Source organism: Branchiostoma lanceolatum, chromosome 6 (genome assembly GCF_035083965.1).
Source record: "Branchiostoma lanceolatum isolate klBraLanc5 chromosome 6, klBraLanc5.hap2, whole genome shotgun sequence".
NCBI classification, from domain to species: domain Eukaryota; kingdom Metazoa; phylum Chordata; class Leptocardii; order Amphioxiformes; family Branchiostomatidae; genus Branchiostoma; species Branchiostoma lanceolatum.
In genome coordinates this window covers 11,019,732-11,039,212 of record NC_089727.1, presented here as the reverse complement: position 1 = coordinate 11,039,212, position 19,481 = coordinate 11,019,732, and the positions used below count along the sequence as shown (strand labels likewise).

Here is a 19,481-nt window from a genome sequence, read left to right as displayed (position 1 = left end):
TGTGGGCGGGGCTTCTGCGACTCGACTGGTCCCGACGAACTCAGATGTATCACTCTGGACAACGATCGCGAGTTTCAGCCCTTTGTATCCTGAGGGCAGCGTTAAAGACTGCACTAATACATAGAGTGAATCTTGGGCTTGAAAACGTCAGAGAACCTCTTAGTAACAGGTAAATGCCACCCACCTTTTTTCCTTGGTAAGATTTTCTACCTGGTGTTTTTGGTGATATTAAAGCTTTGTAGAAACTACATGAATTGTAACGTAAACAAAAGCCAACTACAACGTAGTAATTTAAATTATCCGTTACTGATATGCATCGTATCATTGCCATAAATTCGATCAAAAATATTTGTTACTGCCTATTTCAGAATCGCAGCTATGTTGAGCTACTATCCATTGATGTCCGACGTCTCAGACGTGTCGGTATCTATAATATCGGTACCAAGTCCTCTTCCCTCACCCAAATGCTATCTAAGTGTTAAACTTGCGAGGACACCCATAGGCATTACGTACATTTCACCGGCTTCCGTCTTTTTTTGTCTAGGATATTTTTCACCTGATAGAGATTGCCAATTTCTTTGGTCACTGTCTGTACCTCCTCATCGTAAAACGCTCCCTTCAAACCTTCTCCGTGATAAATCCTTGACATGGGTGACGAGGGTGATAGCCCTGTGGTCCGATTTGGTGTGTGACACGTTTCCAGTCGTAGCTTGGACAGTAGCTGAGTCGGACCGAGTTCAAACAAATTTCGACTTTCTCTTTCTGTCCGAGCTCGAGGGTCTTGAGGTGTGTCACGGTGTCCATACAGACGGCCATGCGAGCCAGTAGCGCGGCGGTGACTTGCCCTGTGCTTGACACCGCCGGCCAGCAAGTTAGGAGAGGGAATTTAACTGGTCTTACCTGGTTTGATGGCAACATGAACGGAGTCGGAAGGTTGCGTTTTGATGGTTTAATTAAGAAGAGTTAGTAGTTCACCGTGATTACATATATGCCGCCTGAGCCGACTGACTATGCAAGTCCCGGTACAGTTCTTGATTGTGATGAAAAGCCTCCTCGTGTGGAATCTTGAAGTTAGTCCGAGTTGTATGATTAGTTCAAAGTTCTGATTAGATGTCGCAGTAATCCAAGTTGAATAACGATCCAACAATTGTCCATGTATCCAAGTAAGTGCCTGGTAAGTGCCTCCAAACTCCAGATAAGTGCCATAAAAACTGGTCAATTCTCCCAACCTTTCTGACCAAGTCCTCTATCCTTTCTTGACTTGTTTTTCTCCTCCCAGTGAAGAGCCTGTTTTTTTCCTGCTTGTCCGGCAAGGAAGTCCTAATTTCTTCCCCCTATGGGAAGCCTAAATTCTTCTTTCTCCCTGTGAGAAAGCCCTGAGCCCTCCTGTGTTGAGAAGCCTGTCCCTCTCTTCAGAATGAGCCTATTTTCTTTCCATGTGCTGAGGTCCCTAGAGTCTATCCTAACACGTGTCCTAGATTTGGCGGGAACTTGCCTGTATCTTATTAACATTTCTAAAGGCGGCAATTTTAAGAAACATTGGTATTTACAGATGCCATCAGATGATGTCAGCGGTTATAGGACCGCACTGGTCATCTTGGACGTCGACGGTGGGTGTTTGCTCCCGTAAAATAGGTCATCATCCTCGTTTTTAGCGTGCGACTAAAAGTTTTGACCATGCTGGCTTTGGTTTCATCGGATATGAAGGTCGTGTAGAATCCAATATCCAGCATGCAGGGTATGAACGTTTCGATTGAGAAACTCGGTCCCTTGGTCTGCTTGCAAAAAGCAAACATCCGTGTTTTTGTCCTCCTCGGCTGGGATTATGGTGGCCCTTCATAATCATTGATGGGAAATAAGTGTACTTGGAAGATATGTCAGAAGGGCCTGGACGGTCATTTTAAATTTGCTGCGAGAAAAGGGACATGTGGACGAGATCTGACTGCCCCTGATAGTCTATTTCACCGACGAAGACTCGATTTCGTTTAAACCTAGTTTTGGAGCGCACTCTGCTATCTATTCCAAGGGCATTATCTATTCCACAGATCACAAAACAAGAAAACTTCTTCCAGTGCTTTTTAATTTCTGATCGGAGCTGACTACGTACACATTATGACAACCCATTAGGATTACACATAGTTTGACAGACATTGTCATGGTTTCAAACTTTGTCAGATTTGTACCTGCCACGACTGCCTCGTCCTCCAGACTCTGCCTGGCAGTTAACATATGGCCGCCGCTATTATGGCGTAATATTATGCACAAGAGTAAATGGCTGTGCTGATTAATCATACTACATTTGACAGCGCTCGCGTGTTGAATTGTAAAATTACGTCATGAAGAGCACGGTCTGTAAAGTACAATACATAGGAGTTTACACCATGATGTGTTTGGTTGGCATGTTGACTATACACAAATGTCTGTCATGACTTCCTCCCTTCGACATTAACTGGTGTGCCTGATCACACAAATCGTCACAGAAAAAGTGTGCATTTCATACAACAACAACAAATAAAACAACAAAATGTAGTGTGTACATGTACATGTTTGTGTGTCAATGTCTGCTCACAAAAAGCACAATACTCCATATTGGACAAACAACTAACTCTGACGAGTGGTTTTGATAACAAGGAAGCATACACATACATATTCTTACGCCAAGAATATAACAGTTCTTATTGCTTTTGAAAGAAAACCCGCATCATGTGGGTCAAGACAAAAAGGAAAACAGGTAACATAAAACAACGTACGGAATAGTTCATAACAAGTTTACAATACTGTTGAGTCGTGTCTAGCAGCATATGAATCAATTCAACACGTCCTTTATCAGACAGGTCCAACCCAGCTGGAGACGATCTTGGGGTTAATGGGCGTCTCGAAGGTGCGTCGGCGGGACCCGGCGGTACTGGGCGGGCGCTGTGATCGCAGGGTCGGCGGCGTGCGGCGACTCACACCCGCCAGCTCACGGTAGTGGTCACCATGGTGCTTCACCGAGCGGAGGATGTTCGTCAGTACGTGCTTATCTTTAGAAAAAAGAAACGGCACAAAATGAGTCATAAAACCTCATGATTTTGGAATACGATGCACAATGTCAAAGTGTGATTCAACAAAAGAGTCACTAGTGAAATACACAAAACGTTTACAAAATGTGTTCCCCGTCTATGAAATTAATTTGTTGAGTGATCTGTCACTTTTTTTGTCGCTCGGCTCACTTAGTGGTCGTAGCCTCTAGTGGAAAGGCGGTGTAATGAATGCGCAAAAGGTTTCCATGCTTGTAAGCTATGATTCACTTTAGAAAAGACAAAAAAATAAAGAGTTTCTACCTCTTCCAGGTTCTGTCTGGTTGATCATATCTCTGAGACAATCTGGGTCCAGCGTGGTGAGATCCCGATGTTCCACACGGCCGTTTGTTGCGTTGTACTCGCGCCGGTATGTGGTGCGGCCCTTCAAATGATTCTGCAGCTGAGATGCATTGGGGGCTGTGCGGATAAACGAACACAGCATTGCATATTAATTAATCTTTTAGTAACCTACTTGATAAGTTACGATTGAGCCTCGACATTCAACACAAAGAAATTATATATGATATTTTTTTCGATGATGCAAATTACAAATAAGGTTATGACTTCAAGTTGACTTGACATTTGTATATCAAGTAAACACATTATATTTGGGGCTGAGTGTTTCCATTTTTCCAAGCATATGAAGGGATCTGTAATATGACCTAATAGTTGATGTGCACCAGGATTGGGGATGAAACCAATACTAAAGATAAGGTCAGATTGAGGCTTACCTATTCCGTGAGCTGGCATCATCTTCTTGGAGTTGCAGCCGTATCTGGTGGTGTTTTCCCTGAGCTGAGGCTGTTGCACCGGTCGGCGGTAAGTGTATCGCATAAAGGAGTCCAGCGAGTAGGGAACCTGCGACTTCCAATCCAATGGCGCGTCAACGGCATTCCCTACCTGGAACCCTGTAGAGACAAGAAAACAAATGAAGTAATTAATAAACTGGATAATAGACGCTTCTCCATCCACTCTATAGCAATTGATAGCGATAGCTCAATGCCTGGGCACCTATGCAATAGCTTGACTATATGCAAGGGTTGTCGAATGAAAATTTCCCTTCGCCCACTTCTGATTATTGTAGGAGGTTGAAACTACACAATACAGATGATAAGCTGGGTGACAATGGATATTGATAAATGCTTGATAAACAGTATAAATATAAATTATTCAGCCAATGAAGAAGGAATGAAAGCGTGTTGTGTAGCGATGAGTATTGCAAGTAAAATGAATATGAATATGAATATTCTTATTTACCTGACGTCTACCAACAAACATCAAGCAAGTGTATTGAAGCCAGTCCACAAATGAAATTAACAGTCCAGAACACTTCATCAGCAAAGGTATGAGTTCGTGGAACTCTCGATTATCAATGTTCCATTTACCTTGTGGGACGCCCAAGTAGTCTGATTGGTAGGTGGACTTAGTCTGGTCCTTGATGACTTGGTCCATGATGTTGTCGGTGAGCTCAGTTCCCCACTGGCTACCATCCTGTAGTGGTTTCTCTTGTCGTGGAAACTTCCAGACCATGAAAGACTGTAATTTCAAGCAACAAAGATAAATTTGTCAAATAAAAAAGCCTTTGCCAACTGATTTTGTCTCATTACACTACATTGTACTTTGAAAGGGACATCTCAGTGCTATTTTACAGCATTTCCACATCAATTATGCAAATATGACCATCGTTTGCATAACTAATGCCTAACAATGTTCACCTTGACCTGTTTTTTTTACATGTTTTTCAAACTTAATGATTATGAAATTCAAGTCATTTAGAACTATTGTATTAACGTTATATCAATTTCTAATTATTTATGCAAATTAAGCCTCATTTTTCTCTCCTTTTTAAGTTCCGCATGTAGCATGTTTGGAAGTCCTAGCATGCAATGCAGCAAAATTAATACCAACGGCACCGAAAACATATCCTTATTGATGATGGTAAATATGCACCTCCGCTTCAGTTGCATGGATCAAAAGCGACCCCTATTAATCACTATTACTATTGCAGGTGGACAGCGGCGTGCGTGAACGTTATAAAAACTGATGCAATATTGATAGTGATTAATAGAGGTCGCTTTTGATCCATGCAACTGAAGCGGAGATGCATACTGTATCTACATGTACCTTCGCCGATTGTTTGTCCGGATGTTGTGTGTGTGTGTGTGTGTGTGTGTGTGTGTGTGGACAGCATAAACACACACAAACATACATCCAGACAAACAAATGGAACCGAAAACAGAACCTTCTTGATGAAGGCAAGGAGGTTAAAATTAACCTCCTTGATGTAAATATATAAAATTAACCTCCTTGAGGTAAATATACATACCCTGTTAATATGCAACTGTTGAAGACAGTTACTTTAATATGCCCTGTTGATATGCTACTTTTGAAAGAAACCAACCAACGCGGCAGCGGGGACCCCTAGTTATTGAAGTAAGTGTAATTATTGCAGGCCGACAGTACAGTGCATGAACGTTACAAAACTGTTGCAGTACTGACAATGATTAATAGAGGTCGCTTTTGATCCATGCAACTAAAGCTGATGAGTCTTTTTAGATCATAAAAAGGGTTTTATGAAGAAGGAGAAAGAAAATATGATAAAAGCTAAAAGAATAAAAAAGAGACAGAGCGAGAAAAGGTGGTAAAAAGAGAAAAAATGCGCAAAAAGGAGGAAAAGTTAATTCGCTGCGAGCAGGATTCGAACCTGCGCGGGGAAACCCCATTGGATTTCAAGTCCAACGCCTTAACCACTCGGCCATCACAGCGACTGCGCAGAATGTTGGTTTCTTTACAAATATAAAGCAAATGATGTCTGACACTACAATGGAGGGTCTTCATGCGCCTTTTCTGTAAGGCGTAGGCAGTTTCTTTTGATTTCCCGCAATTCGAAGGGAAAACCGTTTTATTCACGTCATTCCTAGTAAGGCAACCAAATTTTTGCTTCCTTGATTTTAGCGTAATACGTAGGGGGTTCTTCTAAATTCAAAGTAAAGTGTTGTTAGGACACTCCATGCAGACCCTCAAAAATGGTTGCGGTCGGATTTGGACAAATCCGACCCACCGCCCCGCCCACAAATCCAAGCAAGCACAGATTCGGACTAGAACCCAGAGCAGAGGAGGACAACAACTCAATAGTTCCTGCTCGGCGAAAGAAGCCATTCTAGGCCCTTGTATTGATGATTTTAGATAGACTGTCGACGAATGATCAGACTTCCGACAAAAGTCAAAACCTACCTGGAAAGGATGTGGGTTGTTTCTCCTGTTCCCTGACGATGTTCCCGAACGGATAGGTTCTCTCTTGTGCTGGCCTTTGCCGTAATACTGGTCATGGTACGTGGTGCCGCCGATCCGTTCCGGGAGCTGGTACGGTGTGATATAGCTGTGTTTGGTGGTCTGTGGCCTGAGTAGAGGAGAGATATCCTATAAATTTTACCTGATAGGCTTGGTGAGGTTTTCTGTCACGTAATATTTACTGACCTACATTGAACATTAGTCATTTATTTAGTAAATTGGATTTGTGTATCCATAACGCCCTTTGTGTAAGAAATCTCAGTGACAAACGAATCCGACGTGACATGATATGTCTTCTAAGTTCTCTAATGACGCTATGATTGTTGTGGAACACCCGACAGTCGCGGTACTCATCGCGTCCATTGTAGTAGATAATGAGTTCGCACCTACTGTACACGCAAGTTGGTTCTTCTGTCACGAACAGACATTGTTTGTTATTTTTCCCAGCAACCCAAGGAGTTTGGTATGATCGTTGATAAACGTAAGACGCTGTTGGTTACCACTAAATAAGCCATAGCAGTGTTTGTCGGCATTAGTAGAAATGACTGTTTTGTGATGACACTGACTGGACACGTACAGGCTTCTCCATTGATTTCCAAGCAGCTCTGAGGCTAGACGACTACTTCAAGAACTTGGTAGCATTCCAACTGCACGATATTGTTATACCAACGTTATACGTTACCCTCATAAACAAAACAAAAAATACATCTGCTTGATGATTGCTTTCCCAGCCCTGACGCCGGTGTTGCACTGATCCATGAGTTTGTCTAGATTAACAGGTGGTTTGCCGCACGTGACATGATTTCCGAGTGATATAACGTTACACGTGTAACACACTGGGCCTCTAACTACTATTTCTTACTGACGCTTCTTTTCATACAGATTGTTGATAACAACCAGGAAAATGACAACACAGGACAGGAAATATTGACCCATTCATGAAGATCAAGACCACTTGTAACATTATTTGGTAACGACAATATGCTCTTGTGTTGGTTTTATCAAGAACATCCTTGGTTCTTCTCCGAGTTCTCGCTTTAAAAATATGATTTTAGTTAAAACAACAGTGGCATTATAAAACTAAACCAACACCTCGACAAAACCGGTACCAACGAATCAACACCAGAATCAGTAATCTGGTTACAAGGTTTTGTTCTGGAACAAGGGAAAGCTCCAAGACTGGTCTAATCGTCTATTTTGTTTTTTGCGCGCAATACTTGTGGTGAGCTGTGTGTACCTGTAGCCTTTTGGCACAAGGCTATCGCTGTCAGGGGCTTATTGGGCCCGATCAGTGGAAGGGCTGATGAACGCTTGATTTAGTCAGGTTATGCGTACCTGGTGTTGTCCAGAGCAGAGCCCGGTCGGTACTGGTACTCCCGTTGATTGGTGGTGATGTAGGCTGGGTGCGGCGCCTTTTCTCGTCCTGATGGTGGTCGAAATAAATGCCGTGTTAACGATCAATTATACCAGATTAATGAGTGACATACAATAACCCTTATCTTACACAAGTGGCTGACTTTTTTATGACGATGACGCTTGTGACAATAAACAAAGTAATTACTCTGCGTCGCAGTACGTGGCTATGGGCTGTCGTGACAACAGTCACTATGGTTTCAGACCTGGAGCAGAATGGAACACAAACTATTTTCCCGCCGTTGGCTGGAAGACTAGCACGGCTTTTACATCAAGAGAACGGGTTTACAGAATCAAGACTCTTGTCCGTCCGTTTTGTACCCCACATGGTATGGAAAGTTGCTCTCTCGCACGTGAATGTTGATGATTTAGAAGACTGAAGAGAATTTGTACATTTTTGATGCAGTAATAAAGTTACCCCACAGTCAAGTTATGTTCTGTTGATAATCCGCCCACCAGTCCCGTTATTCCGGCTATTGTTGTTGTGCTGTACAAATAGACCAAAACAAATGTTGCCCAGCGCGGGGTCATGTTGGACGACTCACCTAACGCCGGCATGGCTGATTTGGGCCTTCTGGGTTGTTCCTCTATTCTCTGATGGGGAAGCGGTTGTTTCTCAACACTCAGGGTAGCCAGGAGCCGCAGACACCGTTCCCTGTCCTCTGGGTCCGAAGCAGTCTGCAAGTATTTTTCCAAGTTCTTCGCGAAACTGGGAAGAACAACTTGTCCAGCAAGCTGAATATCAGTGAAAAAATGAAACAAGAAAAAATCGTCAAGAATTGAAATATAGATGACGCAATAAAGGACCGTGTGTTACCAAATTATTTTCTAGAAAAAAATCTACTAACAGGCGGAAATTAGGTTTGAGAGCGGCTCTATCCACTGAGATTCAAGATTGAAATTACATTCCGTGCTGGGTGGCGACAACATGTAGACCAGATCGTCAGTAGTCTGATTAAAAATTCCACTCCAAAGGGTCATAACTGTCGTTGCCAGGCGATGTATGAATGGGAAGATTCTGTGACGTGACAATAGGACAGTGACTGACCTGTTCTCCTTCCCGTGACCATTCTGTTGGTTGGTCCAGGTCGCGCCATGCGTGTAGGATCTCTGTAGTGGCCGCCATGTTCTAGCTCAGCTCCCGCCCTAGGCCTGTAATCCCGCACACTATACTAATCTTATTACTTCGGTTACTTCACTAGAACTGAGGAGACACTACCGACAGTTTCTCACAAGTTACTGAACCTAGAATGTTGCTGAAATACCGAGCGGCTAGCCGTAACAGACGTACAGCAACTTTGTCATGCCCAGCTGTACCGGTCCGGTTTGTTTAGCTCGTTGTGCTGCAGGTAATACGAGCCTCTTATTGGTGGAAACTCAATGGCGGCGTTGCTACGGGACGCCTGCCTGTTGCTGTGCGGGTCAGCTGGCCAGAGAAAAGCGGCGGGGCTTGGGCATATAGTGCAATACATGGAAGCGAAAAAAACTGACCTCAAATGTAACGTTAGATAACGTGGCCTTTTGGGCTCATCGGAGAGCCTCTGTTTGGAGGAACTGTGTGTTACCTTGTAGTTAGCGATACGAACTCTCCTCGAGACAACACGGAAGTGTGACACAGACACATGATCATGGCTAGGAACGATGACAAATATACTCTCCAAGCAGAGGTTAGATTCCAGCTTGTTTTTCAGGCGTTTCGTCAGTCTTTCTTGTTGCGTGTTGTCCTAACTGGACAATATCATACTCTGAGAAAAACTGACAAAATACAAAGGTTGATAAAACGCCTGCTGTCAAAACAAGCCGGAGCTCTCTGACTCTGCTTGGAGAGTAGACAAATACAAACAGCATTAGTCTGATTAGGAGTAACAATAGCACTAAAGCGGATGTCGGCAGTGTTGTTCTTATTAGCAATAAACAGGAAACTAGCACTTGACGTCTTGAACCCACTGGCGCCTAGACACCGAGAGTGCGCCAAACATTGAATGTTATGATTGTTTATTGACACAATGGCTTTGAATTGAAAACTACACAATATCTTCCATTGCGGCAGCTAGCTATAGGCGTAAAGCACGGAGACTGAGCTGGACCCTTACATCTGCTGACGAGCTTGAACCACTGTGTGGACTACAGGCGAAAATTCTACCCATTATATTAAATACATAGAAAACAGACCATTTTTGAGAGCCTGGTGGTACATATAGCCCCTGGGTCGCCTATTGTCACTCTCTCCGTAGCCGACTACACTAGCAGATACTAGTACTATTCCCTCTATTCAAGGACAATATATTAGTATAATATAATGTCCTTGCCCTATTTCTACTACCGGTATTTTACCAGCGATCTGCGGAGCCTGGTAACGCTAGAGGCTGCCTGACTTAACATCCTCCGCTTTCCAACACACGAAATCTGTGACCTGGAGACTTGTGAAATCAAGTTTTGGGGTGGCTATGACAGTTATGGCATGTAACGTTATTCATCATTGATAAACTCTCATTCGGCTCTTGCTCTTCATGAAGGTCAACATGCCAAGAAGTAAAGACGAATACATACATGATACATAGAAATCATCGTGTCGCAATGTCTCGCAGTTATACTTTATGACAAACACAAGCAAAATCAAAGTACGTTGTGTCATCATCCATACGTCATCATCAATGCCCGTGAACACTTTACACCGTGGTCAACTGTCTCCTGATTGCTGATATAGAGCCAGCCTGTCCAATGGCCAGTCCACTATATCGCAAATAACTTTTGTCCACTACTCTGTGGGTCTTTGGCGAAATAATATTTATTGTACATATAAATACTTTCTCGTTTCACTCTGACGGGAGTATTCATGTTCTCAAGGACTTGTCTATATTGATTTTTTAGGCTTTACGAAATTGACCTTTCTCCTTGGGGTTTTCAGCACCCCCATGCGACAGTGGACTGACTGTATGAATCCTGCAGGACTAGCCAAGAAAATAAAACCTACCAAGAGGGAGGCCTGCGTTATATATCCTTACTATTGGTTTAATCTCCAAAAATTAAGAGAGGGAAATATTTACCTTTCCTTGTATACATTGGCTTTCAACTTTATCTATTACTTATCTGTTGTCTGAATTCTTGTGGTTGTGGTGTGTGTGGAAAGTCGTGAGTGCTAATGGTGAGTTCATAGGTGTTACAGCTGGGCACTCAGACTGACTTGGAGGTGTGCACTTCACCTGGACAAACCCATGTGATGTGTGGAAAGTATTATGTATTGAATCTAGAAGAAGATGAATGTTGTTTGTGTATGTATGTAACGCTGTGACTAACTTCAGCTCCTTTCTTCCTATTTGTTTCACCAAAGTCACGCCATAGCACAGTCTTCTTCATGTCAATAATTCTTTATTTCTATTAATTCATGTGAGATAGTGAGAAGACAGAGATGCTATGTTTTCACCTTCTTGCCTATTGCCTCTTTATTTTTGTTCACAACTCTGTTTTTGACATCCATTTCTGTGCTCCCATCTCGGGCTTCAGTTCACAATACAGTTCTACTACGGTCAGCACTACTATATACTTATATTGGTCATGGCTGGGAAAGCTTGCCAGCTAATCAGATGTACACTGCTATCACTAGACCATCACTGAGTACACAGGATAGCAGTCATCCAACACTTTAGATGGGGAAATCAAAATACTGAAGAATTAGCATAAAATGTGCATCCTCATCATGAACAAAATTGTGTGTTAGTTCAATTTAACTATTGACTGTCAGACCTGATTTAAAATATATAGAAAATACTGTACACAGAGGTTTAAAATGCCATGAGGTATTTGGGAAACAATAAATAAGTGGAAAAAAAGACAGAAAGAGAAAAAAAATCAGAAGAAAAATACTCCTTCAAATATAAATATTACTCTCTTCTCTGACCCAATATATACACATTTTGGGAGTCGTCATGGTCCTGACACCATCTGCAGTAGTGGATACCACTTACTGCATTGTTAATAATCAACCAGCTACTGCTAACTACTAATGTCAGCTTTACGTAAGGCAGGTCTGTACTATAGGACCTGTCTCGGGTTATGTCTCAGACTCTGGAATAAGTAATAGGGAGTCCATGTTTGGAATGTATACCCTGACTGCACAGTACAAATAAAGCTCAAATCTCTCCTGAACTCCCGTGTCACTGATATATCTGTACATATAATACTGTCTGAGAAACAGATATATAAGATACTACTTAGTATTGCATTTCACTACTATGGCTTCTCTTCAATCCTCGGTACATCTGGCGCCTGAACATGTACCAACAGATCACTGTGTACAAAGGATCATCAGTCATGTGTACAAAATTCTCTATAAATTAGTGCTTAATACTTCTGGTCCTTCCCTTCACTAGACCTTCGTCTCTGGTCCCTCGTTCGAGTGCTTGAAGGAGTCCCGTATCTGCCCTACGTGAGCCGCACAGATGTGGCCATATGCGCGGTTGTACCACTCTGGAGAGCGCCCCCTGTGTTCAACACAACAAATGCAACAATATAACTGCTGTAGACAACATCATCTCAACTGTATTTGCTTTCCAGCAAATTATTCCATTTAGTTGCATAATTTACAATTTGTAGCGTTTATGTAATGCAGACAGATAGCCCAGAATATCAACTGATTGCAAAAGGAACCCCTGCTTGAATGAACCGGACAAGGGATGTCACACTGGACCTAACTATATGGGGGCCTAAAATATTGTTAATGTGTAAAATTCAGAGTATTAAGTTAACTAGGAATGAACCCAAATATGGAAAAGATTTGCTTTACTGACTAATTTCATTAGAATACATTCAAACTACCCCCTCCCAAAATAGAAAGCTATTCTCACCTTGTGTCTATTCTGACGATGTGTGTCAGTCTGGACTTCCCCGACCCACACGGCTCGATCAGGTACCGCGATGCCAGCACTGTCCCGCGCAGTCCTCCCATGATCGCAGCATCCTGGTGTTGCACTGACGTTTCCACCAGCACGCAGGTGTCGTGGGGCAGGTCCGTCCGCCAGGACCGCAGGGTGCAGAAGTCGCGCGACGGGTGGGGAGCCATGGAGTTGGTGACGTACTGGAACACCTCCGTCTGTCTGTCCAGCTTCTCAACAACACGCCATTTCATCAGGTCCTCGTCCCACAGGTGTCTGGGTAATGAAGGCATCACATCAAACATTGCTTCATTTTATTTCTTCTTAAACTTTCGAGAAACATAAAATTTCAACTTCTGGTGATTTGGCAAATAAAATGTCTTACTGTTAATTTTTTTTCCACAGCGACCAAATAACCTTGACTAACCACAGTCACTAGTAATTGCTTCTTCCAAGGAAGACAACTCAGAGGTGCTCACCTTTCCCTCAGGACTCTGTTGAGCAGTTCCACCGGCGGAGCCTCTACTTCCACCGCACACTTCCACAGGCGGAGTGGGTGGCCATCACCAACCTTCTTGTAGGTCAGTTCCACGTCATTTGGGCAAGAGATCGACACCCAGCCCTTGAACTTGTCTCGAGATTCCTGACACATAAAGACAACAGACATCAGATATGTTGCCTTGCATTGAATCTGTCATATATAAGTTGTCTACATGAACAAAATAGTTAATGATGTTTCCTTCTTTTTTTGCTGTTTCTAATATCTATGTATGTGCCAGTTCCTTATATGAGCTTTCCAATTTTCACAATTCTATAATGTGATATTTCCCAGCGATTATACCTTATGAACATCCTACAGAGAGCTAACAAATCTGGGACCATTTTGTGTTGGTTTATCACATTATAGATTGACTATACTCAAGATCTAAATACTTGTCCTTCCCAGGTTGGTGCCAATGATTTGGTTAACTTTGCATACAGTAGGGGCATTGCATTTCTACACCCTACAGACATGAAGTAGCATCCATACCTTTAGCAGTCCCTGGATGCAGTTCTCAATGTAGTTGTGCCAATCAGAGCTTTCGTCAAACTTCTTCCGCCCGAGCTGGTCCAGCGCCACGGGATCGCCCTGCTCCATGTAGGTGAACCGGCATTGCATCATGGTGTCCTCTGGAACCTGTGGACACAGCACAGAGGAGGCTTAGACTAACTACAACTGGAACATTAGAACTTGGCTGACGTATGTGACATCAGCAATTGACCCCACGTCTGTAAGGTTAAGTGACTTAGGTGACTGGTCACTTGAATTCTGAGAAAGACTGCAGTAGAATAGTAAAAATTTGATACATTATGTTTTGTGTTGGCAGAAAGTTTCAGCTATGTACTAGTACTATGTTAATTAGTAACACATATGAACTTACCAAGAAGAGCTGCTCGCATTCGTTGATCATCATTGTGAGGCACTCGTGGGCGGCCTGAGAGGGAACCATTGCAGGATGATGAGCGTGGGATAGGGAGGTGTAAGAAACAATATAGAATGTGGAAGATGATGTTTAGATTCATCTTGAACAAAGTTGATATATAAACTCACCACATTCTCACTCAGTTCCTTCTCATTAGGTCGTCCCGAGCGGTGTCGCCTCGTGAGGGAATGATTCTCACGGCGCGGTCCAGCGATGTGGAAGAGGGACGGGGCGAAGCACACGGCGAGGTTGTACGGTGTCATCTGGTTCTCCTCCACATTTTTGGCCACCTCACAGAGGAAGAGCAGGAGAGTCTGCAGAACCTCCCGGTTCTCATCCGGCATGAGCATGATGGCAGCCTGCATGGCCTGCAGACGCAGCTCCATGGGGAGACCTGCAGACAGGACAACAGAACAGCACTCAGCATCAATTTAAAGAAGAAAAAAATAAGACTTGAAATTGTACAGAAGCAGAATACTAAAATGCCTCAGATACAGACACCACTTGCTGATTGCTAACCGATTAAAGTTAGAATGATTGTTGGAGACCTTGTTCCTAATGCTTTGGTTACAATTGCAACAGTTTATGTATATGGACTGCTTTTTGCATTTTTGGGCAGGGCCCCATGGGACTCCTTGAGGCTGTTGAGACTAAAGGCAAGTTGATGAATGGATGACCAAGAAAAATGGGTACACATAAAATATTTCTTACGTGTGAAGATGCTGATGAAGGTCTCGGACAGCTTGTTTGTGAGAAGCGGTTCTGGCAATTCACGGAAGTACTGCTTCAACATGTCTGCAACATCGTAGGACATCATGCCTTCGTAACTCAGGGTGTCCGGATTGGTCTCGTTCATGCGCTTCAGGGCCTGGATGCGGGAGCGCGCCCCAGACTTGCGGAAGAGGCCGACCTGGTCCATGGAGGTTCTGCGCAGGTAGTCCATGGCGTAGATGATGGACTGTGGGAGGGGCTGCCCTGTCCGCTGGAGCACGTGCAGCAGGGGGATCCCAAACACGGCTTTATCTGCACAGAAAGTAGGAAAAGACATGTAACACCACACTAATCAATATAACATGTCAGAATTGGGAGGGCAACATTCTCCTAAACACATCTCCTTTTTATTATATGGTTATCCGTATATCTGTATTTGATCTGCAATACATTGTACCATTTCTACAATTACAATATTTCTGGGTATTGAGCCTTTAAGTTGGAATCATTTCCTTGAACATGCCCAAATAGTGTATTCTTGATCTATGGGTCACATATCACTAACCCTAGTATGACGAACACTTAGTAGTACATACCTTTATACTCAGGAGCACGTATTCTCTTCATGAATCGTGGCATCGCCCTATGTGACAAAGCAAATGTATTAGTTCTGAGTACATATTGCAATTCCTGATAAAGTCCTTAAGATATGGATACAACGTTGTTGGCTAGTTATTTTGAACTTTGAGCTGTCTCCTGAACAACCTAGCCCACTGCTTTTACAGCCCCACAGTAGTGAGAAGGCCATAGAATCAAGCTTTTACTCCAAACAAAACAGCTGTATACCTATCTCTCAAGGGCCACCATAAAACGGAACAGCAAACAAAGTATTCAGTGGAATCTACCATTCAATCATTAACAGGAGGATGTTTGTTTGTTAAGCTTGGTATACCAGGTGTTGGTTATCTTTCTGCTGTTGTTTGTTTGTTCCTTTTTGTGTTAGTTATCCTTACTCTTTTTGCAGCAGGGTTGTAAAACTACAGTGTTACTGAAGTCGCAAAGAAAACAGGTGCTGGAAGAAAGCACCTGTAAGTGCACTAACTTCCAGCAGAACAAAAGCTATGTTGGAGGAGCTCACCAGTTCCAGCCGCTTCGGTTGGACGGAGAGTATCTCTCCATCAGGGCGGTCAGCTTGAGGAGCGACAGTTTGCGCAGGACAAGAAGCTGCCCTGCCGACAAGACGTGGACCTGGAGTGGTTGGAACTGCAGGATAGGTCGAGACTTCTGGAAGCCGTGCCATTGTACCCGCGACCGTCTGCCGCTGTATGCAAGAAACGACTCACTTTTAACTCCCATTTCAAGTTAATTTTCACATAAAAGATACAAGCCGCAGCAAATGAAAATGCAAACATGCAGCATGGGTAAACAAAAACACTTAATAGCTGAAATAAACAGTGCAATAAAATCATAAAGACTTACACAGCAAGCTTGTTCAAACACGTTGTCTCCATTCCTGAGTCCTTGGGTTTCTGCGTAGCTCTTCTCCTCTCTTCCAGCTCATCCCAAGAGCTGGACATGCCCATGTCGCTGTCTGGGAACGCCGGCCTGTCCTCTATCTCCAGCCGGACCTGCTGATGCAGAGGGGACAGGGTGGGAGGGGCGCTGCTAGGGTTATGGCTGCTGTCCTCGTCAAAGTCTGACAAGCTCATGGACATGATCTCCTCACTCAGTCCACTGATGCTCTGAAGGATTTCCTCCACTGCAGCAACCTTGTCCTGTGGTGCGGCAATGTCTCCCGCTGTGTCCAGCGATGACGTGGGAACGTTGTCGTAGATACTGTGGGTTGCTAGAGAGTCTTCTGAGGCTTGCCGCTTTATGACCGGGCGCCAAACATCCTTGCATGTACCAGTGCCTAAGTTGAAGCTCCCAGTGTGGTAGTTCAACATGCTTCCGCGAGCTGTGGAAATGCAACCGTTTCTAACGACACTGCTTCTGCTGAAACCGTCACGGCGAGAGAGAGACTCGTTTCTCCTGTTGTAGGTGTTTGGACTGTACTTGGGGGTTGGGTTTTTCAAACTGTTCAGAATGTCATCATCAAAAACACAACCCTCTCGTCTGCTCCTTGAGTGTGGGCTTGCTGCCTGCCCGGGCTGTCTCCTTACTACCTCACCTTGTTCCAGCTTCCCCTGCACGTTGGAATTCTCGTCAGTCTTTCTGACATCAACACAGTTCAGCCGATCCATCTTGGCTTGGTTCATGGTGCTCTCCTGAAGCACTGGCCCACTGATCACAACGCGATCCTTGCCAGGTGTCCTTTTTCTGCTGGAACTCCGACTTCGCTTCCGTCTCAACGTGTCCATCCTTTTCAGAAGTCCCTTCACTCCCCGATGGTCCCTACCATTGTCATTTGGCGGGGGTGATTTTGGCTCAAGAGGCTCAATTTCTATTGTGACTGGAAGTAGTCCAGGAAAGTCAGGAGATTTGGTCCTTGAGGTCTTCCTACTTATGCAAGGGCTGCGCAGGTAGCCCCCTGTCTGGCTATCAAAGCTGCTGGCACTAGTGTAGCTATAGCTCTCCACCCTATCACTACTATCAGTTAGTACACTGTCATAACTACTGTAGGATGTGGCCAGCTGGGTGGGAATGTCTGACGACTGGACGGGCACCAGGTCCACCGTGACCTCTGGTACCTGTGAGAAATCCTCCAGTCGAGACCAGCGCCGGCTGACACGCTGGAACTTCCACTTATTGCTGATGGCGCACTGCTCATCTTCATCCGAGTCATCCACCTGACAGAACAGGCAGGGCACAAGTAGGTCAGCACAGGCAAACACTCTGTTTGTTTATCACTATGGCTACTTTGACATGACCAAATCAACTCTGCTTCAGCAGCAACCTTTCTTTATATAAATTCTTACTCCAAAATACTGTCTTATCAACAAATATGTACAAACATCAAGAAAAAGGAGCGGGAGGAGTTAGATGTGGTGCAGGTTTGTCATAATCTCCAAACAAAACTGGCGAAAGAAAATACCAGTTCACTGAGTAAATAAAGTAGTGTGTGCAGATGTTTACGTGATTAGCTATCGGGGTTATTTTTAGTGTGGCTGAACTCACCACTTGTGGTCGTGGCGCTTCAATCCTCATGCTGGCACATCTGTTCAGTGTTCGCAGTCGTCTGAGGAGAGGACAAAGTTAGCTCCTTATCTGAACTGAAGTATTGGAATATGCGTAAATAACCTAAATCAGTGGCAGGTTTGAACTAAAACATGTAACCAGACTGTGAGTGACATACAACCCTCACCAAAAAAAGTGGTTACTATATCTGTGGACCTGCAACTCTAAACTTGAATGGTGCCGATTGTACTTCTGACAAATAGACTTGCTGCACAGGTTAAGTGCAGGTATCCATCAGAAATCCCTGCACAGCTACAATTTCACCTGCACATGCAGGTAGTATTTCAAACCTGATATCTAATTCAAGCCTGGGGTTTTAACATTTATCCATTTACAGTCAGGCAAATATACATGGATGCAACAACTGCCTGACAAAAAACACCTCAGTACAGCCAAACTGGCCAAAGGTTCTTGGATGCTGACCTGTTTGTTGACCCCCTATGGTACTGGCTCTGTTTGTTTTGTGTACCTCCTGCAAACATATGACCTCAGCCCTATAGCCCAGTAACTCAGGTATTTATTTCACAGTTCAACCCAAGATGGATAAACATGTATGTGCCAGTTGGCTGGACCAAACCTACCTACCGATCCTCAAATTCGGGCCAGGCAAAATCAGTAAATTGTAGCTCAGAAGCCAGTTTAAATAATCCAACACAGCTGCTCAATAACTTACTACATGTATGGTACAGCTTTCCGTACAGCTTTCTGTATATGTATCAAAGTCCCGTGGTGCGGTATGAGATATCCTACGGTGCGGCCTGTGATATCCCACTGTGCGGTATGGGACATCCCATGTGACAGTGACGGATATCCCATGGTGCAGTTATGGAATATCCCACGGGACAGTCAAGGATGCCCCACAGGATGATGCTGGACAGCAAACTTACAGGATTTTTCAGGACAGCCATTTTGTTGGATACATCATGTGCATTTGGGATTCAAAACATCTTTTTTACACTTCAAATTTAAAATGTGTAAGCGTAGATTCTCAACCCGCAAATGCCGAGTGGGTATTCTGCGACATGCTTGGACGCACCGCGGGATATTCCGCACCGTCATGAGGGATTTCATGCGAGACATGATGAATATACTGACAAAAATGAAACTCACCGAATCAATGATTGTATAGAGTCCCTATCAAGAAAGTCGTGATCGGTTTCCACTGACGTTATATCCACAGGAAAACAGGCATCTACACAGAAAAAATGAAGAGAAAAAAGTGTAACCAACATTAGTTCATGTTACATATGAATAATCTGCGGGAATGACTAGAAACAGATACATGTATTACTATTAGGCTGATGCCACCTAGCCTCCTGCTTCAATTTTTTAGAAAATTGCTCATTGAAACATAACTTCATTTCAAAACTCCAGTACAAGACAGCAGACAACTCACCTTCATACATCTGAGCATACTGAGGAAACCCGCAGTCACGCAGCCACTTGCAAGCTTCTATAGCTTCAAGTTCTGTAACAACAGAAGAGCAGTCAGC

General features: G+C 43.8%; 2 protein-coding genes and 1 non-coding gene across 10 annotated transcripts in view; all 3 read right to left on the bottom strand.

Annotated features, from left to right (window-relative positions):
- Window positions 1-2,063: 2,063 nt before the first annotated feature.
- On the bottom strand, window positions 2,064-9,736 carry LOC136436552 (testis-expressed protein 26-like). 2 transcript variants are annotated; one of them, XM_066430612.1, is made up of 8 exons: window positions 8,815-9,736; window positions 8,312-8,501; window positions 7,689-7,776; window positions 6,297-6,462; window positions 4,448-4,598; window positions 3,794-3,970; window positions 3,324-3,479; window positions 2,064-3,023 (listed from the first exon to the last, which is right to left on the bottom strand). In XM_066430612.1, the coding sequence occupies exons 1-8, from the start codon at window positions 8,890-8,892 to the stop codon at window positions 2,827-2,829; spliced, it is 1,203 nt and encodes a 400-aa protein (XP_066286709.1). In that variant the 5' UTR covers window positions 8,893-9,736; the 3' UTR covers window positions 2,064-2,826. The 2 variants fall into 2 exon arrangements, with proteins under 2 accessions (XP_066286709.1, XP_066286710.1); XM_066430613.1 differs by lacking the exon at window positions 8,815-9,736 and adding an exon at window positions 8,672-8,750.
- Trnas-uga (transfer RNA serine (anticodon UGA)) lies at window positions 5,746-5,827 on the bottom strand. The gene has a single exon. It is a non-coding gene; the product is annotated as a tRNA-Ser (tRNA).
- Window positions 9,737-11,228: 1,492 nt separating the features above from the next.
- Window positions 11,229-19,481, bottom strand: part of LOC136436550 (rho GTPase-activating protein 7-like) — a 28,707-nt gene continuing 20,454 nt past the window's right edge. For all 7 annotated transcript variants that reach the window (XM_066430604.1, XM_066430606.1, XM_066430605.1 and 4 more), the window contains 13 exons: window positions 19,385-19,456; window positions 19,099-19,180; window positions 17,929-17,989; window positions 16,291-17,600; window positions 15,950-16,132; window positions 15,408-15,454; window positions 14,812-15,123; window positions 14,229-14,494; window positions 14,059-14,112; window positions 13,668-13,814; window positions 13,117-13,280; window positions 12,611-12,913; window positions 11,229-12,247 (listed from right to left, as the gene is read on the bottom strand). In XM_066430604.1, the coding sequence (XP_066286701.1) occupies window positions 12,133-12,247; window positions 12,611-12,913; window positions 13,117-13,280; window positions 13,668-13,814; window positions 14,059-14,112; window positions 14,229-14,494; window positions 14,812-15,123; window positions 15,408-15,454; window positions 15,950-16,132; window positions 16,291-17,600; window positions 17,929-17,989; window positions 19,099-19,180; window positions 19,385-19,456 (3,116 nt within the window). In that variant the 3' untranslated portion in view covers window positions 11,229-12,132. The remainder of the gene's footprint in view (window positions 12,248-12,610; window positions 12,914-13,116; window positions 13,281-13,667; window positions 13,815-14,058; window positions 14,113-14,228; window positions 14,495-14,811; window positions 15,124-15,407; window positions 15,455-15,949; window positions 16,133-16,290; window positions 17,601-17,928; window positions 17,990-19,098; window positions 19,181-19,384; window positions 19,457-19,481) is intronic.

Coding starts and splice junctions, on each gene's coding strand:
- LOC136436552 (XM_066430612.1), bottom strand. CDS start 8,892: ATGGCGGCCACTACAGAGATCCTACACGCATGGCGCGACCTGGACCAA. Junction 3,971..4,447: donor CTACTTGGGCGTCCCACAAG/GTAAATGGAACA, acceptor TTGTCTCTACAG/GGTTCCAGGTAGGGAATGCC. Junction 3,024..3,323: donor CCAGACAGAACCTGGAAGAG/GTAGAAACTCTT, acceptor TTTTTTCTAAAG/ATAAGCACGTACTGACGAAC.